General features: G+C 26.2%; 13 protein-coding genes across 13 annotated transcripts; 9 read left to right on the plus strand and 4 right to left on the minus strand.

Annotated features, from left to right (window-relative positions):
• Positions 1–14: 14 nt before the first annotated feature.
• On the minus strand, positions 15–1085 carry cand_005260 (uncharacterized protein; the record flags this gene model as incomplete). The annotated part of the gene is made up of 1 exon (XM_067210767.1): positions 15–1085. The coding sequence occupies one exon, from the start codon at positions 1083–1085 to the stop codon at positions 15–17; it is 1071 nt and encodes a 356-aa protein (XP_067067293.1).
• Positions 1086–1290: 205 nt separating this feature from the next.
• On the plus strand, positions 1291–2602 carry cand_005270 (uncharacterized protein; the record flags this gene model as incomplete). The annotated part of the gene is made up of 3 exons (XM_067210768.1): positions 1291–1815; positions 1873–2404; positions 2478–2602. The coding sequence occupies 3 exons, from the start codon at positions 1291–1293 to the stop codon at positions 2600–2602; spliced, it is 1182 nt and encodes a 393-aa protein (XP_067067294.1).
• Positions 2603–2877: 275 nt separating this feature from the next.
• On the plus strand, positions 2878–3306 carry cand_005280 (uncharacterized protein; the record flags this gene model as incomplete). The annotated part of the gene is made up of 1 exon (XM_067210769.1): positions 2878–3306. The coding sequence occupies one exon, from the start codon at positions 2878–2880 to the stop codon at positions 3304–3306; it is 429 nt and encodes a 142-aa protein (XP_067067295.1).
• Positions 3307–3365: 59 nt separating this feature from the next.
• cand_005290 (uncharacterized protein) lies at positions 3366–5100 on the minus strand (the record flags this gene model as incomplete). The annotated part of the gene is made up of 9 exons (XM_067210770.1): positions 3366–3484; positions 3575–3667; positions 3811–4033; positions 4098–4258; positions 4352–4421; positions 4511–4586; positions 4641–4722; positions 4797–4888; positions 4955–5100. 9 exons carry the CDS (start codon positions 5098–5100, stop codon positions 3366–3368), a joined length of 1062 nt encoding a protein of 353 aa, XP_067067296.1.
• A 491-nt stretch (positions 5101–5591) lies between these two features.
• cand_005300 (tRNA-methyltransferase family protein) lies at positions 5592–6534 on the plus strand (the record flags this gene model as incomplete). The annotated part of the gene is made up of 3 exons (XM_067210771.1): positions 5592–5651; positions 5720–6195; positions 6282–6534. 3 exons carry the CDS (start codon positions 5592–5594, stop codon positions 6532–6534), a joined length of 789 nt encoding a protein of 262 aa, XP_067067297.1.
• Positions 6535–6702: 168 nt separating this feature from the next.
• Positions 6703–7374, plus strand: cand_005310 (uncharacterized protein; the record flags this gene model as incomplete). The annotated part of the gene is made up of 1 exon (XM_067210772.1): positions 6703–7374. One exon carries the CDS (start codon positions 6703–6705, stop codon positions 7372–7374), a length of 672 nt encoding a protein of 223 aa, XP_067067298.1.
• A 37-nt stretch (positions 7375–7411) lies between these two features.
• cand_005320 (uncharacterized protein) lies at positions 7412–9316 on the minus strand (the record flags this gene model as incomplete). The annotated part of the gene is made up of 1 exon (XM_067210773.1): positions 7412–9316. The coding sequence occupies one exon, from the start codon at positions 9314–9316 to the stop codon at positions 7412–7414; it is 1905 nt and encodes a 634-aa protein (XP_067067299.1).
• A 516-nt stretch (positions 9317–9832) lies between these two features.
• cand_005330 (uncharacterized protein) lies at positions 9833–10620 on the plus strand (the record flags this gene model as incomplete). Its single annotated transcript, XM_067210774.1, has 5 exons — positions 9833–9919; positions 9972–10017; positions 10093–10181; positions 10249–10375; positions 10436–10620. The coding sequence occupies 5 exons, from the start codon at positions 9833–9835 to the stop codon at positions 10618–10620; spliced, it is 534 nt and encodes a 177-aa protein (XP_067067300.1).
• A 513-nt stretch (positions 10621–11133) lies between these two features.
• On the plus strand, positions 11134–11792 carry cand_005340 (40s ribosomal protein S14; the record flags this gene model as incomplete). Its single annotated transcript, XM_067210775.1, has 2 exons — positions 11134–11184; positions 11397–11792. 2 exons carry the CDS (start codon positions 11134–11136, stop codon positions 11790–11792), a joined length of 447 nt encoding a protein of 148 aa, XP_067067301.1.
• A 571-nt stretch (positions 11793–12363) lies between these two features.
• Positions 12364–13481, plus strand: cand_005350 (cAMP-dependent protein kinase regulatory subunit; the record flags this gene model as incomplete). The annotated part of the gene is made up of 2 exons (XM_067210776.1): positions 12364–12374; positions 12440–13481. 2 exons carry the CDS (start codon positions 12364–12366, stop codon positions 13479–13481), a joined length of 1053 nt encoding a protein of 350 aa, XP_067067302.1.
• Positions 13482–13874: 393 nt separating this feature from the next.
• Positions 13875–16886, minus strand: cand_005360 (BNR ASP-box repeat-containing protein; the record flags this gene model as incomplete). The annotated part of the gene is made up of 1 exon (XM_067210777.1): positions 13875–16886. One exon carries the CDS (start codon positions 16884–16886, stop codon positions 13875–13877), a length of 3012 nt encoding a protein of 1003 aa, XP_067067303.1.
• Positions 16887–17436: 550 nt separating this feature from the next.
• On the plus strand, positions 17437–18318 carry cand_005370 (zinc C3HC4 type domain-containing protein; the record flags this gene model as incomplete). The annotated part of the gene is made up of 1 exon (XM_067210778.1): positions 17437–18318. One exon carries the CDS (start codon positions 17437–17439, stop codon positions 18316–18318), a length of 882 nt encoding a protein of 293 aa, XP_067067304.1.
• A 450-nt stretch (positions 18319–18768) lies between these two features.
• Positions 18769–21225, plus strand: cand_005380 (STAS domain-containing protein; the record flags this gene model as incomplete). The annotated part of the gene is made up of 1 exon (XM_067210779.1): positions 18769–21225. One exon carries the CDS (start codon positions 18769–18771, stop codon positions 21223–21225), a length of 2457 nt encoding a protein of 818 aa, XP_067067305.1.
• Positions 21226–21241: the final 16 nt, after the last annotated feature.

The raw sequence follows: 21241 nt of genomic DNA on the forward strand, positions 1-21241 counted from the left end.
AGAAATTAAATAGATTATTTTGGTTTCAAGTCTTTTTTTGTATCACTTTTAATAAGATATCTTATTATTCTAGGTAAAGAATAACTTGTAAATTTTGAAACAAAATCTTCACTTAAATTTGATGTAACTTTTTTTATTCCAATTACTTGAAAATGTTGAATTAATCCATCATAATATAGTAATATTATATAATCTGCATTTAAATTAACATTTATTATTGGATAGAAAACACCCCTTTCTTTCCAAAATAGCAAAATTTGTATATTTAAAACCTCTTCTAAATTATGAATATCTAATTCTGTACCCCAATGAACATTCCCAGGTATTGATAATTTATCACGAACCATTATAGCTTTTAAGAAAGGTGTTGTTATGTTTCTATTTTCTAATTGATTATTATTTAATATATTTGTTGGTGACCAAGGATCATCCCATATACCAGATAGCTCTTGATAAGACATAATTTTTAATTTATCTATAAATGATTCACTATCCCAGTTATTTTCTATAATATGTATTATATTCTCTTCTTTATTTGACTTTTGATATTTAAATAAAGATATATAATTTTCACTTATAGCTTTAATTTTTTCATTTTTAAAACCAACGAAATTATTTGCAACTTTTTTACGTAAATCAGTTACTGTTATATTTTTGAGGTCTAATGCTGATATCACTGAACTATATAAACAATCTCCTCCTGCTCCAGTATCTCTTAAGCAGATCCAATATCCATATCTATATAAACGTTCTTGCCAGTTTCTAGATACATCAAGCCAATTATATCTTGTTTTAATATAACTACTTATTTTTGAACAATAGTTCCTTGAAATAAAAGTTTCCAAAATTTTTTTGGAGTTATAAAGATATTTATTTAGGTGGTTTCTACTTTGTGAATTACTTGGTAGTATTTTAACATTAATAATTTTTTTATTACTAAATGATATTACCTTTTTATTTGTTTCATTATTATAAAATTGCTTTACTTTTTCTTCAAGATTATAATGACTTTTAACTCCTTTTGTTGTATTATCACTACCATAACAGTGATATATAACATATAATAAAATAAACCATATCTGCATATATATAAATAAATATTTTAATAAAGTACAATTATTCGTGTATCTATGAAATATTTAGTTCCTCATACTTTTTTTAAAAAGATTCTTATTAAATATAGGGATAGATTTGCACCTGGTAGATTTATGCGGGTGCATAGCTCCTCACAGACTTCACTTTTTCCCTTTTTTTTCTTTAATTAAAACCAATTTTCTTTATTTCTTTAAAATGTTACGTTCAGCTGAAGATACAGTCTTTGAATATGATCCAGAATTAGGGAATAATAGTGGTGATCAAAAAAGTGCTAAAGAAACTGATAATCAAATTAAAAATATGCAAGAGTCAACTTCACGAAGTGACAAACAATCAATTCTAGGTGAAGTTTTAAAGACTGAATACTTAAAACTGATACAATCTGTAGCATCTGAGAAGAATATTAAAGTTGGTAGATTAGCTCCACCCAATATAAGTACTGAAAGTTACCAAGGTGCTTTAACACGAATTAAAGTTGATCTTGACGAAATTAAAGAAACTATAGAAACAACTCAGAAAATTATAGATAAAGATGAAAAAATTTCTCAAACAACACTTTTCTCTAGTCCAGATATATTACTAGGTGAAATTGAGCAGTTAAGAAGTCAATTGAATATACTCGCTAACAAACAAGCATCATTTAGTAATCAATTACCTTCTTCCGATTCATTAAAGCAACAAACTATATCTTTTAAAGATATAGTTGATGAGTTGTTACACGTAAGCCCCACTAATTTCTCTTTATCAATTAAAATAATGACTTTTTTTTTCTTATAGTGTGCCAATACATTAAAATCAACTAAATACCTTCAAAATAATTCCGATAATATTACAGATATTGATGAATCAAATAAAGAAAATAATGAAAATTTAACTGAAGTATCAATAATATGTGTTGGAGATAATAATTCAAGTTTAAATTTGAAGGATTTGGTTGATCTAGAACGACGTATCTCTTTAATAGAATCATATCTTGGAATTGACCAACTTTCTACAATGCCTTATTCAGATATACAATCAGCAATTAATGATATGTCTCGAAAGTTATCTCTGCTTGATTCAAATAGATTGGAGGGCATTTTCCGTCGTGTTCAGGCACTTTCCTCATCTATTGAACAATTAAATAAGAAGAGAAGAGATTTAAATGATAAATTGTTTGATGAAACTGATTCTACAAGAATCACTAAATTATATGATATACTTCAACAATGGAAATCTTCTGGAGCTATTTTACCATTTATTCTTGAACGTTTAAAACTACTACAAATATTTCACCAAGATATGGCTCAGATAAATTCTCGTATTGCAGGTAATGTTTTTGATATTTCTATTTATAATAATTAAAAATCTTAAATTTACTATTATTTATTACTTCTATGTAGTTATGGAATCACAACAATGTGATATTGAAAAGATTCTTGAAACTTGCAAACTTTCTTTTGAAAAATTAAATAATACTATTTCATTAGCTTGTAAACAACTTCAAAATATTCAGAATATTAATTAAAAATTTAATTTCAACAGATAATCAAGTCATATATTTAGTAATTATAAGTCAATTTTGCTACTATTATATTTTAAGCAATAATATTGATAAATATGTATATATGTATATTCATGCATGCAATAAAGTTATGTGAAGCTACCGGCTCTTACGTGGACCTACCGGTAATTACGTGTTGCACGTATTATTGCATGGATCATCTTAAAATATAGGACAATATAGAGATTATATTTCATTTTATTTTATTTTTTTGAATAATTTCTTTAAATAAATTGATAATGTGTAAATTATTTTTTAAAATATTCATTTTATGTGTAGCTATTGTATGTGGCCAGAATATTCAGGATGAGGTAGTTTTATCATTACCTGAGGAACCTTCCCCTAGAAGATTATCTGGACCAACATATTATAATACAGTATATGAACCTGTATATGTACAACAAGTTGAATATATACCAGTTAAATCATATAAGAAAGTTGCATATACACCACCAAAAAAGAGTACCACTACAGTGACTCAGGTAGTACCTTCAAAAACATCAGTTAGGTATGTACCAGTTGGGTATGCAAAAGGAGTACAAGAAAGACCACAGATGTATGTTCCAGTAACTAAGGCACAACCTACAACTTATATTCCAGTAACAACAAATAAACAATTTAGGCAATTAGAAGAAATTGAAAATATCAAACCTCAATTAATTGAATAAACTATTAAAAATAAATACTGAAATTTTGTAATAATACTGTTAATAAAATTGAAAGAATATCAAAGATCAGCAAAAAATCCATCAATATCCTTTTTTTTTTTATCTCGTGGCTCAGATGAAATCATATTGTTAACTAACTTCATATCAAATATATCTATTACTGTCCCATGAGAACAAGCTATATAAAAAAAAGTAATGGGAACAAGAAGAAAAGATTAAGAATATTAAATTAAATTATTTGGAAACCTTTATTAAACTCAAAACTTACCAATAATATTTTTCTCTCTTGAAACAGCAACTTTGGAGCATTCAAGATTTGAAACATCGCATTTTTGTTTATATTTTACATGCTTTAAAAATCCTAAATATTGGAATATTTGAGAGGGATAAGTCACTTGTATTACTTATTAATAATCAAATATTAAAATTACTGGAATAGTCAAGCACAAATATATGCATTTGTACTTATTTATTCAAGTAAAATCCAAGGTTATAAGTACTTACCAATAACTTTATTTGGAAAAAATTCTACAATTTTTAAATTTCCATCACTAGTAGCGATAATTGATGTTTGTTCATCTAACATTGCAAGACTTTCAACACTATTATCTCCGTGAAAACCATCAACAAAAGGAATAGTAATGCGATCACTACAATCTCCAAAGTTATCCCAGGTAAATAATAATAAGTTACCTTCATCAGTTCCACATACAACATTTTGATTATTCTATAATTTTTTTTTTTGGTGAAGTAATTAATCAGTAAAAAACATCAAAATTTTTACTTCTTACCCTAAATAAGCTTATACATAAGATATTCTCTTCTTGAGCATCTGATAAAGATACTAAATGATCTTTCTTTTTATTTGTATATATACTTCTCAAATCATAGATTCCAAGAGTATCACCACAGGCAACAAGAAGATTTTGTTTAGTATAACTTAAACATATATCTACCAAAATAAAAAATATCAAATAAATTCAAAATATGGTTAAATATATATATATAAATATTCATAATCTTATGACACTTATTATTAGCTTACCATTAATACAATCATCATAGTCTTTGAATGATATTGAAGGATTTTTTGGCTTTTTTCTAGTATCCCAGATCTAATAAAATAAATATCAATAAATAGAATTCATAATTAAATAAATAATTAATTTGATACATTATTATATTTTTAATTAGTTATACTTACACAAACATATCCATCATCATCACCATTAACAATTATATTATCATTGATCCATTTAAGAGAATTTATTGCAGAATTTCTAAAAAAAAAATACTTAAGAATTTCTTATTAAATCACAAAATAAAAACATTACCTATTAATACATTTCCATTCCTCCTTCCAACATGAATTTAATAATACTATCTCACCAGTATTATATCCTGCAATCGATTTATCTATGGTAATACCAAAAAAAAGTATAATTAAATCAAAATCTCATTATTAAATGTAATTATATAATAATTCTTACTATTCCTTAATTCAATATTTCTACAAGATCCTTTTTTCTTATATAACTCTGAAACTGAAATTAAGTAACTGCCATCAAAATCATACTTTATTCTAAATAGTTAAATGAACCAGATAATGAATCTAATGATTGTAATTTACAAAGTAATCATAACCTACTTGAGTATTCTACCATCTACATGAGATGTGTATAAAGTGTCATAATTAGTATCAAATTTACAATCCATTATTAATTCAGGTGTATCACCAATTCTAGATATAATAGGATCCTCTTCATTATGTAAAATAAGGCTAAATGATGACATCCTATACTCTAGGTATACTCCTTATTTCTAATTTTTCTTGATTTTAGTATTATTGAAAACTGTCCTACGCGACATTGATACATAGATGCACCTGTAATCAACATTTTACCGCTAATATGCACTAAGTTTTATTATCTACTATTATAAATTTAAATAATGTTAGATTAGCATCATAAAAGAAATATTGAAAAGGATATATAAAGAGTTATATAGAATTATAGGGATATTATATATAATCCAACTTAATTTAAAAATATCTTTAATTGTATATTTTATATAAAAAAAAAAATTTAAATATTAGACCTCAATAAAATAAAAATACCGGCATAATTGTTAAAGTTATCTTTCTAAGAAAATTTGCATTATTCATCTTAATTATTTATTTAATAGTGATAATCTTTTTATATAAGCAATAATATCATAAGGAGACAATATATTGACCTAATTTTTTAAATATATTCATATATATTTTAACAATATAATATCTAAATATGATAACTGAAGATGAAATAACTAAACCTCCTCAGAAGAAATTCTACCGTCAAAGAGCTGTAAGTCTATAAACTTAATATTTAAGTCTTTATCAAATTTATTTCTTCATCCCTTTTTTTTTTCTTAGCATTGTAATCCATTAGCTGATAATTTCATGATACATCCTATAAGCCCTAATTATATAGACTGGACTCTACATTATCCAAATTACTTAAACACAGAATATCAAAAAGTATTATATTTAAATACAAAAAAGTATCCTATAAATTATGGTAATAAAGTTTGTGATCATCAAAATACTACATATAATGTTAAAATTCTTGATATAGGATGTGGATATGGAGGATTATTAGTTTGGCTTAGTACACAGTTTCCAAATAAATTGTCTCTTGGACTTGAAATTAGAGAAAAAGTAACTAATTATGTGGGAGAAAGAATTTTGGCAATGCAACAAAATGGCAGAGCTAGAAATATTAGTGTAATTAAAACAAATGCAATGAAATATCTTCCAAATTATATTAAGAAACACCAACTAGAAAAAATTTTTATTTGTTTCCCAGATCCTCATTTTAAAAAAAGAAATTGGAGGAGAAGGATTATAAGGTATGTTTTAATTTAATATTATTTATAAATAAAATATATTACCATCTCTATTACTATTTATATATTAATACTTCTATTACTCTTAGTTACTCTATTATCCCATTATATTGGTATCTGTTACAACAAGATGGATTATTATATGTTGTATCTGATGTATTAGAATATTTTGAGTGGACAATTAATGTTTTAAAAAAATTTTCTGATTTATTTGAAAGGGTCCCAGATATAGAACTTAAGTCTGATCCTTGTATTGATGCTATTAAAACCAACACAGAAGAAGCTAAAAAGGTAGAAAGATCTAATTCTCCTAGTTATGAATGTGTATTTAGACGTTTATAAAATTTCTTAGTAATTTTTTTTTATATATTTAATTATTAGGATATATATTATTAAAATTTAGAATATAGAAAGATCTTCTGAAATATGTGCGAGTCAGAGTATGACTAGGACTTCTTTGCATGTTAGATCCTAATTCCTTTCCTTTTTTTTTTTTTTCTTTAATTAAATATGAAACTTTATAAAATTATTATAATTCTAATATATCAAGTAATTAATCGAGATACTTGTTTAGCTTGGATTTTATATTTTGATGTTATACCAAGCTCAACAAATCAATATCCATCTTTATCTATAGAATCTTGTAATATATATTACTGGACAAAATTAAATACTCCATGTTTTGAAGGATGTTGTATAATTGGAAATTTAAAATATGGTATAAATTTTATTACTAATAGAGATATGGGTACTTATAAGATCTCAGATTTTAAAATAGATTCAATTGCAATTAATTGTAGATTACTATCCTTTACTGGATTTAAAAGAAAAATATCAATTAATTCTTGGGTACCTACAGATATATGTATATTAAATGATAATATCTGGGAATCTATTTTAAATTTAAAAAAATCATCTAACATTAAGATGTCATCATTACCCACTACCTTAACTATAGGTTCACAATCTTCATATTTATTTAATGAAGATAATCTATATATTGGTGCATATTATATAGAGTCAACGATAAAAAAGTTTAATATATTAAAGATAGTTACAACATACTTTTTATATGGCTTTATAATAGATATTATACTTATTTTTATATTAATAACTAATTTTACAATATTAAAGTTTAGATTAAACAAATTAGAAAAGCAAAGATTAAAAAAACTGAAATAAATTAATATAAATTTATTTATTCAATATAGAAATAAATTTAATTATTTATAGAAATATTTTGCATTTGATTTGTCAAATTTTGGAGTTTCTTCTTTTCTTTTTCTTCTTTCCATAAAATGGCAATTTCTTTAAGTAAACTTGGAGCTCTTCTAGGTGTCTGTTTATTTTCTTGAATTTTTGTTCTTATTTCTTGAAATTTTTCTTTAACAAATTTTGCATAGGGATTATTAGAATAACCTGATATTTTAGAACTTTTTGTAGTTTTTGTAGGAGTAATAGTTATATTGTGATAATCATTGGAGTTTTGATTTAAAAGTATACTATTTCGAGAATTTTGATATTTAGTTCTCTTTATATTATTTATAATACCTTTCCCAATAAAGACAACATTTCCATTACATAATGAACAGACAATTTGATATTTATTTTGTACTTTAGTTTGTCTCCCAAATATTTGTAAACATCTAAGACACTGATATCTAAATTTATAAACAATATCATAACTATGATATATTTCAACTTTAAGATCTGGAAATTCTTGTGTAGCTATTTTACCCCACTTCATAAATATTTGACCATGAGGAGGATTTGTACATTTATCTATAATAAATTGAGCTACATGACAACATTCATGTAACAAAGTTTTTTTAAGCCTATATTCACTATCTAAAACATATTTTGAAAGTTGAATCAAAACCTTTTTTTTACCATTAGATTCTGTAATAAAACATGTTTGAGCTGCTGTTTTATGTAACTTTCCAGTCCATTTAATAGGAATTTCTAAGGGAAGTTGATTTTTAAATACACGTTGATTAAATATTTTATACCATTTAATTGATAATGCATTACGATTTCTTGCAAATGTCTTAGAAACTTCATTAAAAAGTTTTTTTGGATGTAAATCTATTAATTTTTTATCCTGTATAATTTTATCGACATTATATTGATCATTAGATAATGAAATTGATGTAGAATTATTCAGATTGGAATTTTTAGATATTTCTCGATTTTCTAATATATCATTTAAATAATTGTTTTGATTTTCAATTTCATCTGATATATTTGATTCACTCATATTCTTTTCTGATGAAAATGAATCTAAAGCTGAAATCCAATTGCTTGAAGGAGTTGAATAATTAACTGATTCTGTTAATGGTGATTCCCATTTAATATCATATATATTTGATATCGGGGAAGTTAAAAATTGTGTTGATGTTGATGGAATTATAGAATCAATTAAATTTGTAGATGTATTTTCATTAATTAATTCAGGTCCCATACAAAGTGATGACCTTACGTTTTCAGATAATTTAATATTATCACTACAATCTGACTCAAAATCTATTAAATATTGTAAAATTTTATTTTTTCTTTTAACTGATGAAAGATAAGTGATTGAAGGTCTTGAATTAGATTCATCACAATCACTATCTGATATATGATGATATATTCCTTTTCTTCTACGTGTACTTGTGAAATTTAAAGTACGCCTTCCATTACTTTTTCTAGTAGGAGTTTGTATACATGGTTGAGTATTAGCTAAAGTATTTTGACTTAAATAATTAATTTGTTCACTAAAATGATAATTTCCAATATCATTTCTATTTTTATATTCGTCATTTAAACTGTTATTTCTATCTTTTATATGATTATTGTCTTCCTCATATTCACTTAATATATAACCAGCTCCATCATTTATATTTGTACAAGAAATTGAGGATTTTGATAATTGTAATGTTGGTGTGTAATCTGAATAATTATCTTCAGTACCTATTGAATTATTTGGACATTGGCGATTTTTAATAGGAGTAACATTATTAAATTCCTTAATTAAATTCTCATCTTCACTTTCTGATATTATTAAATAAGGTAAATTCAAACATTTACGGCGTACTGAACTCTCTAATTTTAATGATAATCTCCTTATATCGCCATGTTCCATTATTATTAATAATTAATATTTTTGCATGTCTAGCTTTTGTGGGTTTAAATTTGGGATTCACTTTTTCTTTAATTATTATACTATACACACTACGCGGTATAAAATTTTAAATTTATCACTTTTTTTTTACCGCTTTGAGACACCGCTATAATATACCTATTATATTTTTTACCGCTATTTTTTTACACGTCCTTGCACACATACAGTACTGGTTCCTGAACTAATAATAAAATTCGTTTATGTGCACTCTTCCAACTTACATATTGATTATCCTTTCATTATTTGGTTTAATATCATCAATAGTTGAACAGGTATATTTGGGTTATTTGAGCTTTTAATATAGAATTATTGTAATAATATAACTTTTTTAATGTTCTGTCTCAGAATAATAAGCTTAAGAATTCCATAATAATTGTGCCAGAAAATATTTATTATGGTGTAGAATGCCAAATAGGTAATTTTTAGCTTCTATATATAATGTAGTATTATTTGGTGATACTATTGTTAATTCGTTAAATGGCAGCTAAACCACTAATTGTGATGATAAACAAAGCTAGTTTAAAAGTCGGGAGATATGAAATACAGTGTTTTTCAATGGGACCTGTAAGTTGAATATATTACCTTTTTATGATCTCCAGATATTATCTATTTACAGGATCCTCAGGGGAATTTTTATATGACAGCTTTTGTACATGAAAATAGTAAGTACTTAAATTTACATTAAATATTACTATACTAGAAGGAAAATATGAAATTCAATATTTCCATATTTATAGAGATTGACAATTTTTCTAAATCTCTTCTTGACAGAATATTTTCTGAATCTCTTTACTTTAATGGCTCATCATTAAGAACAAGTAGGGGGGTAAGTTACATTATTAATTATTAGTCATATTTAACAAATTCCTTATATATTCATGATTCTTAAATAGTATGAGTTTATTGAATACCTTGACAATATAACGAATATATATTATTACAAGTATCAGATTGTAGCTGATCTCAGAAATATATCATACAATAAGGACTTGAGGAATATCCCCGTACATATTAATATAGGTAATTTGGAATACATAATTTCTTTGAATATAAAAATTATATCTTATTTTATATTGTTAGGAATTCAATATTTCAACTATGGTATCCCAGTAATTTTACTAAAGATAATGACATCAATATTACTCTGTATGTTCCTTACTGGATGTGCAACTTATTATTGTATTAAAGAAGATATTATTGATAAGTTAGAGTCTTATATATATGGTAATGTAGAAAGTAACAAGGTGTATTATAAGGTAAAATAATAGATTGATCTAAAGGTGCATTAATTTATTATTAGATAGTGAATATAATATTTACGAAGTATTTCCATCAAATAGGCAATTTCCTTATATTTCTCTAGAATAATTAATATGCCCTCTGATTTAAAGGTACTTAAGATACCTTTAAATTACTTAGTAATTAATTCGCAAATTTCTTTTTTTCTTTTATTTCAATACTTGTCTGTTAAAATCAACATAAAAATTAAGATAGACCCATTACATAGGATGATTGTATATTTGTGTAGAAATCAATAAGACAGTTATATACTAGAAATAAATTGGTGGATAGTTTTTAGAATCTAATCTAGACTATAGTAATACAGTATAATTGTAATAGTATAATGGTTCACGTATGTCTATTGCAGTAACTGCGGCTCTGGACTATCCGTCTGTGTCTCTATTAGCTAAAGTATTGTCCGTTTTGCTTCCTGATCATCTGTCTGACTCAAAATTTTTGGTTTACTTTGATAATATATTAATTAGAGGAAATTAATTATGGCCCCTAAGAAGAAGGAAACTGTAGTTGCTGATGTTCCATTCCAGCAGGTATGTTTTATTTGGGAATTACAATAAATATATGTCTTGAATAGAAGTACTTTAACAAATAAGTTTTAGAGTTGAAGATTTTAAAAGAAATAAACTCTAAAATTTGATATATTTGATTTATAATTATAGACTTTGAAGTTACTAGACATATTTAATTGTAGTTAAATTTCTCAATAATGATTCTTATTCTTAAATTTTTGTCATCTTTATAGGTTCGTGAAGGTCAAACGAACTTTGCTGTAGCCCATATCTATGCATCATTTAATGATACTTTTATTCATGTTACTGATTTATCTGGGAGAGAAACTATTGTACGTGTAACTGGAGGTATGAAAGTAAAAGCTGATCGTGATGAGAGTTCCCCTTATGCAGCTATGATGGCAGCAGTTGATGTAGCTCAAAAGTGTAAAGAATTTGGTATTCATGCTCTTCATATTAAGTTAAGATCTGTTGGTGGTGTAAAATCTAAGAGTATGGGACCTGGAGCTCAATCAGCTTTAAGAGCTTTAGCACGTGCTGGTATGAAGATTGGTCGTATTGAGGATGTAACACCAATACCAACTGATAGTACAAGAAGGAAAGGAGGTCGTCGTGGTCGTCGTTTGTAAACAAGGGAATTATTACTCTTCTAGATTATTGGATATATACAAAGATACTACAAATTTAATTGCATTGGTAATTAGATATCTTACACATAATTTCCAAATTTAAGATTTTGTCAATTTAGTTAAATACATGAAGATTCTAGATTCAAAAATAAAATGTTTATGGGATACAGTACCTATAAGAGTTTATGGGACTTGATGTATTAAGAGTTATACTAAATAGTATCATAAATTGATAGTTAATTTCATAGTCATTGTAATCTAATTTAGTAATAATTGTACTGGGGAGATCTTTCTCTAAACTTTACATCTTTTTTTAGTACATCTCTATATTGATATTTCTCTTTTTAATATTTATAGATATCTTGATTTTACTTATTTATAGTTGTAATTGTTTAGTGTTAAAATTATCTCTAATGTAACACTGACAGCACTACCTCTATAGTCCCGTCAGAGACAGGTTATACGTATAGTGTGTACGCATACATGAAATAGGCTAGATAAAGCAAATCTAAACTAAAATAAGTCTAAGAAACTTAATAGAGCAAATTGAAATAGTCAATATTTCCAAGCTATGGGAATAATGTGTCCATGGTAAGTTTATAAGACCGATATTTTTAGATCTAACTATAGATTTACTTACTTTTTAGCTCAAAGAATTCAAAGGGTGCAAAGTCAGAACAAATTTTTGTTAAAGAACAAGGAGCTAAGAAATGTGATACGAGGATATCATCTAAATCTGATAGTGGATCTGAGTCAGATGTTATAGATCATATTCCTATACCAAAGAACCTTTTAGTTAGAGGTCCTAGAACAAGTGTTAGTGCTGAAGCTTATGGTACTTGGAATAAAATAAAACCATTTACCTCTCCCCATTATCCTAAATCTAAAGAGCAAGAAGATAGAATTCGAGTAAAATTACTTGGAGGGTTTATGTTCAATAGCTTAGATGATGATGAGCTCATGACTATTATACAAGCTTGTGTCGAAACTGTAGTATCAAAAGATACTGTGATTATTAATCAAGGTGATGATGGAGATAAACTTTACATTATTGAAAAAGGTCAGGTTGATTGTTTTAAGGAGTTTAAAGATTCATCTGAAAGGAAACACTTATGTAGTTTAAAATCAGGAGATGCATTTGGTGAATTAGCTTTATTATATAATTGTCCAAGAGCAGCAACAGTTATAGCTTCTTCAGACTGTTTATTATGGGCTTTAGATCGTGAAACATTTAATCATATTGTTAAAGGGGCTGCTGCAAAACGTATTGAAACATATGAAGCATTTTTAAAAGAGGTAGATATACTTAAGACAATGGACCTATATGAACTTAATAAATTAGCTATGGTACTTAAAAGTTCTTCTTTTAATGATGGTGATATTATTATTAAGCAAGGAGACACAGGCGATGTATTTTTCTTAGTAATATCTGGTGAAGCTATAGCAATTAAAGATAATCAAAAAGTAATGACTTATAAAAGAGGTGATTATTTTGGTGAGTTAGCTTTACTTAGGAATGCCCCTAGAGCAGCTACTGTAAAATCAAAAGGTAAATGCAAGGTAGCGTATCTTGATCGCAAAGCTTTTATGCGACTATTAGGACCTGTTGAGGAAATCCTTAAAAGGAATATTGAGAAGTACAATTTGGTTATGCAAAATAGAGAATATGGCTTAAGATCAATAGTATAGATTCCATTAAGATCTAGAGCTTATATATGTAGTTATATTTAGTAGGGAATTGTTTCACATAGGAATATAGAATCTAGAATATATTCTTAAAAAAAGAAGATTGAATTACAATGAAATATTATATCAATATTCATTATAATCTAGATGTGTATTAAAATTAGGACCTTGTGAATTTATTAAAATATCTAATATAGACTCTTGTTGATTAACAGATATAAATTTTTGTAATATTAATCATAGCAATATTCTCAATTTAAAGTTATCGAAGTACTTCAAATTTACAATATCTTATACTTCATATAACTACTTCGAAGTAGTAGTTTGTAATTTTGATATATAACAGAGGGACTACTTATCTATTCCATAAATATATCATCTTATCTACATTACTTATTATAGTAATTCAATACCATCTTTTAAATTATCATCTATATAATTATTTGAATTCTGATTCTTTTCATTATATTCATGTGGAGGTTGAATTTTAGGGAATGGTCCCCCTTCTATAAAATCATTCATAAATACATTAGCTTGGAATATATTACTTGTATTAGTTTCGAGTGAATTTGACTTATCTATATATCCCGAATGATTAAATGAAGTATCTAATTTACTACTCATTCGACTAGAAGATGTAAATAAAGAATGGGGATCTATATCATCATCAAATACATCTGTGTCATTAAGAATAGTATCATTTCTAAAATTGATATTGTCATAATGTTTTTGTGTTGGCTCTAAATTTACATCATTATTTTGTATATGATTCTTTTCAGAAGATAAAAATTGAGGACTTGAAGTATTTATATCATGGGTTTGGAAAATATCTTCTTCATCATCTTCCATAAATACACTATTATTAAACCCGCTATTAACTGTTGAGTAATTAGAATTCCTGTTCATATTAATTTTAGGAGATGAAGAACTAAAAATAACGGCTGTATCTTTAGTAAAAAAAGAACTAATGATACTTAGTAAACCCTGAAGTGAAGTACTTCTACGTTTAGCAACTCCTAAGACCTTGTATTGTACATGCATATAAGTATCAAAACCAACTTCACTCCATTGTTTCCAATCACCAAAAATACCTTGTTTAAGTAAAAATAGTAGAAGACAAATAATTAGGACAAAGATAAGTTTAGCATGAATACTACTTGGAGCATGATCTGGACATGGTACAGCTACAGGTGGAGGTTCCCATCCTCCTACACAAACATCACCTGGTAATTTTCTATATGCAGATGTATAAAATACCCCTGAGGAAGTACATTGACCTATTTTTGGATCATCTTGAACGATTTCAATACTCTCAGGTCTACATTCATAACTACCAATAGATCTTGTAAATCCAAAATCACATGTAAAATCTTCCTCAGTACATTGACAAATATTCTTTTCTACAGGTCTTCGAAAATCTTTACCATTATAACATTCTGCAGTCTGTTTTTTACGAGTAAATACAAGCTGTTTACCTAAAATACAATTTTCAAAATTTTTACCATCATTAGGACTCCAAGTCTCATAATCTGAACCCATTGTATCTGGTGATGAAGCTCCTGTACAAGGAATTTGACCTAAAGAATTAAAATCTAAGTGATATAATACACCAGATTTACCTCTTGTACCATATAAGAGAAATTCCATCGAAGAACTATTAGGCTCTATCATTATATTATCTACCTGTAATGTACGTATTCCTAAATCAAAATCATACCATGATAATCCTTCATTCCAACTAAAAATAACTTGATTAGTTTGTTTCAAATCATTTGCCATAACTACTAAACCTCCAAAATCACCTAATTCATAAATATAAGCTCCTTTATGAACTTCCATCCATGTACGACCTCCATCTCTTGACATATAAGTATTTATATTTTCTGATTCAAATAAAAGATGTGTACCAACATTACCAGTTCCTAAAATTATACCTACAGCATTTTCAACAGAATAAAATGGAGCATAATTTTCAAAATTACTAATTCCATGTAAATGTAAATAACATCCTTGATCTGGATTACAATCAATAGGATTACCTCTACTATCTGTAGTAGGTGCTTGAATATAATTCCATTCACCACCTTTATTAAAGGTAATTACTGTCTTTACAACTTCCTCCATTTTACCTTGTTTACCAGATTTATGTTTAGCTTCTATACTAGAAGTATCTGCATTTTCTACTGTATCATCAATATCTAAATCATATAAAAATAACATATCTTTAGATACAGCATCAACTTCATTTTTTGAATCAAAGACATGTTCTTTAATATTAGCTAAATAAACACCATCTAAAGACATTACTTTATCAAATTCACATTCACCAGTCTTTGTACGTACATTATTAGCTAAAGATAATGCAAAGCGAGTACCACTCTTATCACTAATATATATATGACCCGTATTACTCATTATATCACTACCATGATTAACATGAAGAATTACTGTATCCTCCGAAGTATCTAAAATTGTATAACTCTTTTCTGTTAAAGGATGAGGTAATTGAACTTGTTTAAATGTTGCTCCATCATCTGTAGATACTACTAATGAAACTGTTTGTTGTATATGATTCTGAAGTTTAGCTACAAATATATAATTATTTGATATTAAAAATTTATTACCCCCTTTAACAGGTGTTAAATAATGTGATCCAAAATCATCTGTAAATGAAAAGTCAATATTTTGCATCCAACCACCATATCTAAGTTGATCACCTTGTTTTTTTCTATGGTGAGTAAAAAAGATTCTATTTGTATTAGAACTTTTATTTGTATCCCAATTAAATTGGACTACATAATCTATAACACGAGTAAATGAAAGTCCTAAATCCTTAGTTACAAATAATTGATGAATACATTTATTATTTGTGGTTGAATTCTTTTTTAAACTAGATAAAATTGACCTTTGGCATCCATCAGTCCAAGAAGAAAATAAAGCATATCTAGATTTACTAGGATGAAATAACCAAGTATGGATTGTACCAGTATGAGAAATCCGACGAAATGTCTCACCAGCATTAATTGATATAAAATGATTATATTTAGATCCTACAATTAATATTATATTTTTATCTACAGGGTTTATACTTATAGATTTAACCAAAAATGAAGAACTTTTATTAGATGTCAGATTTGCTGATAATTTACCTAAATTATCTGTAATATCACGCCAATTCTTACCTCTATTAGCTGATCTATATACATGTCCCTTAATAGTCTTTGCTAATACAATATCATGATTTTCACCACACCATTCTAATATTTCAATAGAGCTATCTAATGTAACTTCACTAACACTAACTTTCTTATCACTCCAAATTATAGTAATATTTAAAAAAAATAAAATTAAAAAGTAAAACCAGATCCAACTATTTCTTGATATATACCCAATATTTCTAAAAACCATTATTTTATTGAATTATGCCCACATATATCTTAAATTTTACTGAGTAACAAGAATATTTCAAAATAGTATTAGCCCCACGCTACAAAAAAAAAAAAAAAAAAATACCGCCTATAGTGCTCGTATAAGTCCAGATTTTAATGATTAATTTTTTATTTACAATTTTAATAATATTAACAAGTATATATTATTAATTAGAAAGTATCTTTAAGTCTAATCTTATAAATATCTTTCTAAAAAATTTAATAATAATAATCTAAGTTTATATAAATAATATATAGCTGGATTTGTAACAAGCTACACATAACACTATTTAAATACCAAGATATATATATATATATATAAGATAAACAAATTTAAAATTAATCAAATTAATATATTAATAAATTTTTTATTTTATTTTAAAAGCGGACAAAGAAACTAGTATTTAGCAATCTAAAAACCCCGCTCGCGCCTGTAATACCCTAAAATATTTTGGGATTTACGTTAGTACTCATAAAAGTGTTAACTCTACAGAAAAAAAGAATCAAATTAATGTATATAAAAACTGGTTATGTTTAACTGGAATTTTCGCGCAAAGGAAGAACCTTCCAAAGGAGTTATTTTAAATAAGGACACACCTAACTATAAAAAGGATTTCATATATATCCCAGAACAATATGTGTGTCCTGTTTGTTTAGATGCCTTTTCAGATCCTTGTACACTTCCCTGTACTCATACTTATTGTGCAAAGTGTGTTCTTGGTTCTGTAGAGTGCCCTATATGCCGTTTTTTAATACCAGAAAACTATTGGTCATCAAAGTATGACCAATTAATAGACAAAAGTATGCAAACATATATGAGAGAAACGCTCATAAAGTGCCATTGTGGTAATGAAATGGCCATCTGTGAAGCAAATAAACATGCTATTGAGTGTGAATATTGTCGAGATGATGCTACTAATCAAAATCTGAAATTTAATGTAGCTTCTTCATCATATACATCAACAATATCTGATAGAAGGAATTCTAGTATATCAGGACCGACATTTGTTTGTCCTATGTGCTTGGTAAATTCTCAATCTGTCTCTTTATCCTGTATGAAATATACAATTGATGACTTAGTAACTCATTGTGATAATTGTCATAAGGATTGTAAAGATGAAGATGAGATAACCGATAAAATAATGTGCCCTATTTGTGTTCATACTGGAGATGAAAGTGCAGAAGTCTCATTTAGTGAATTTCCTATACATTTAAGAACTAAACACACATTAATTACATCATTTCTTGCCGCTGCTAGGGCTTCACTTAATCTAAATTCAAGTGAAGCTAGGTTCCAGTTACTTGAAGATATTCTTCTACAATATGCTTTAAATAGATCTAGATATGATACATGCATAGCACAAGAAAATAATGAGGAGCACAATCAATCTGAAAATGATTTTGATTATTAATAATTATGTTAATCTTATTTTATAATAATATCATTGTATATAGACAGATAATATTATTATATTTATTTCAATGAAGTAATTATTAATAAACTATAATTATGAGGAAATATAGGAAAGGTAAAAATAAGATTTTCCCAATAATTCTGACTTTGACCCCTCTTATTTAATTCTTGTTCTATTTTATTTTTTAATTTAAATCTTTTTTTTGTAATTAGATATACGTGATGTCACAGGCGGGGTGTGGGGGGAGGGGGTGCAAGGTATCGATTGTATTTTTGATTTATACTTGATTTTATTCTTTATAAAAGGATTTTAAATTATAAATAAAATCTGAATTTAAGAAATAACTTATTTATAATATTTACATTATTATTGATGATATAGTTAATACTTATAATATACTATTAAGTAGTTTGAGTTAACTGTAACTATTTATAGTGTCATTATGCGATGGATAATTTTAAAGAAGATACTCTTAATATTGATTTGAATAAGAAAGTAATATTAAGTGAATATGATGAATTCTTAACTTTATATAAACAACGAAGTGAGGTACTTAATAATGACTATAAACTTCACAATAAATTTCGTCGTGAAAGTGAAAATAATTGGAGGAAATTTTTAAATTATATAATACAGTCAATACATAATTTTTTTTTAAATGAATCATTTACTGGAATTCGTTATTTGAAATATATAAAGTGGAGTTTTAATTTAATTATATGTGATATATTTTGTGGTCTTGCAGAAGCTGCACTTGCAATTCCTCAAGGATTATCTTATGCATCATTAATAAATGTTTATCCATATATGGGACTTTATAGTGGAATTATACAACCTCCTTTATATTTACTTATAGGTTCATCTATTTTTGTATCAATTGGAGTAAATTCTGTAGAAGCTATATTAGCATCAAGTGCAATAGATAATCTTATTAATAGTAATACTTTAACATCTACTCGCTCTAGTGTTTTATCTCTTATAATATTTTTTCATGGAATATCTTGTTGTATATTACGTTTATTTGGTATTTCAGTATTTGTAGATCTTTTATCAGATCCTATATTACAAGGGTTTTTATCAGGTGTAGCCTTATCAGTTATTATTAAAGAAATTCCATTAATGCTAGCTTTGAAAATTGATAATACTAATAATATCCCTTTATATTCAATAATTTTAGTATTTAAATATATAAATACAACTAGATGGCAAGCTATATTATTTTCTATATGTACTATAATATTTTTAGAACTAATTATTTGGATTAAGATCTATTTTAAATCTGATATACCGATCCCTTCTCAATTATTAATTGTTATAATTACGAATTTAATTAGTGCTTTTACAAAACCTCAAATCCCTGTAATAGGTTTTATATCCGAAAATAATACGTTAATACCTAATATTTTATGGAATGAACCCCAAATATATAATTTAAGATCTTCATATAATTTACCATTTTTTATTCAAGCTTGGATAGCATCTTTACCTATGACTTTTATATCATTTTTATCTCATTATTCAATAGCTAAAAGTGCTGAAAAGACTTATTTAAAAAGAGATATGAATAATTTGACATGTAATAATGATGTGAGTACTTTGGAATTAACCCTATCAACTTCTATTAATGAAAGTAATAATATAAGTTTTAATTCACTATCTCCTAGAATTCAATCTTTAAGTGAATGTTTATCTAAATCACTTGGTGATACTGAGCCTGTTGAAATATCTTCAATTACTAATAGAGAATCAATAAATAATGAAATAAATATACAATTAACCTCAAATAAAGATGAGTTGAATGATAGAAAATACACTAGAGAAGATTCAGATAATACTAACTTTAAAATAGATACAAATATTCAATATTCTTCTAATACATCTCAAAATATAAATTTATCTCCTGATTCACTATTTTTAGCTCGTACAGAAATTCTTGCATTAGGAATAATAAATATAATTGGGTCTTTCTTTCATTGCCTTCCAGGAGCTGCATCTTTAGCTAGAACTAATCAGAATTGTATTTTTAAAATAAAATCGCCTTTACATAATTTATCTTATTGTACAGGAGTATTATTGGTTACTTTATTACTTCTCAAATATATAAGATATCTTCCAGAAGCTGTATTAGGAGCTATAATAACACATGCAATGTGTAGAATAATTGATTTTTCTTATGTCTTAAATTTATATAAAGTACGAAGTATAGATACTATATTTTGGATTGTGGCATTTATAGGGACAATAAGTGCAGGGATAATATATGGGTTAGTATTTCCCTTATTTTTATCAACTATTTATTTAATAAGATTCTTATATCGTCCTAAAATTGATATTTTAGGCAGGCTTCCGGGAACTTTATTATTTAAAAGTATAAACAAATTCCCCCAAGCCTTAGAATTTCCTTATATTAAAATTATTAGATTTGAAGGTCCTTTATCTTACATCAATATTAATCATTTTATTACCCAAATACAAAATATTATTCAGAATTGGTTAAATAATAATGAGAAAGCTAATTTTAAAATTAAAAGTTATGATACATTTAAGACTACTGATTTTCAGTATGATAATTTGTCATCTTTTTCAAATTTAAATTATAATTCTGAAGATAGGATAAAGAAGAAGATATTAAACAAAATTGTAGATAGAATTGTTATCATTGATGCCTGTATGATTAGTGATATTGATTATACTGCTATAGAATCCCTAAGAGATCTTCAATACAAATTATCTAAATATAAAGTAAAGATATGGTTTGCTTCATTTGGTCATAAAAACTCTAAATTTTTATTAAGATCAGGATTTTATGATATTATTCCACTTGTAAATTGCTTTGTAGATTTGTCAGAAGCAATAGCAGCTGCTCAATCTTATATTTATGGAGAGTTCTGTTTAAGTCATTGATATTTGGAAATATTTA

Source organism: Cryptosporidium andersoni (assembly GCF_001865355.1).
Source record: "Cryptosporidium andersoni isolate 30847 chromosome Unknown contig_38, whole genome shotgun sequence".
Lineage (NCBI taxonomy): Eukaryota > Apicomplexa > Conoidasida > Eucoccidiorida > Cryptosporidiidae > Cryptosporidium > Cryptosporidium andersoni.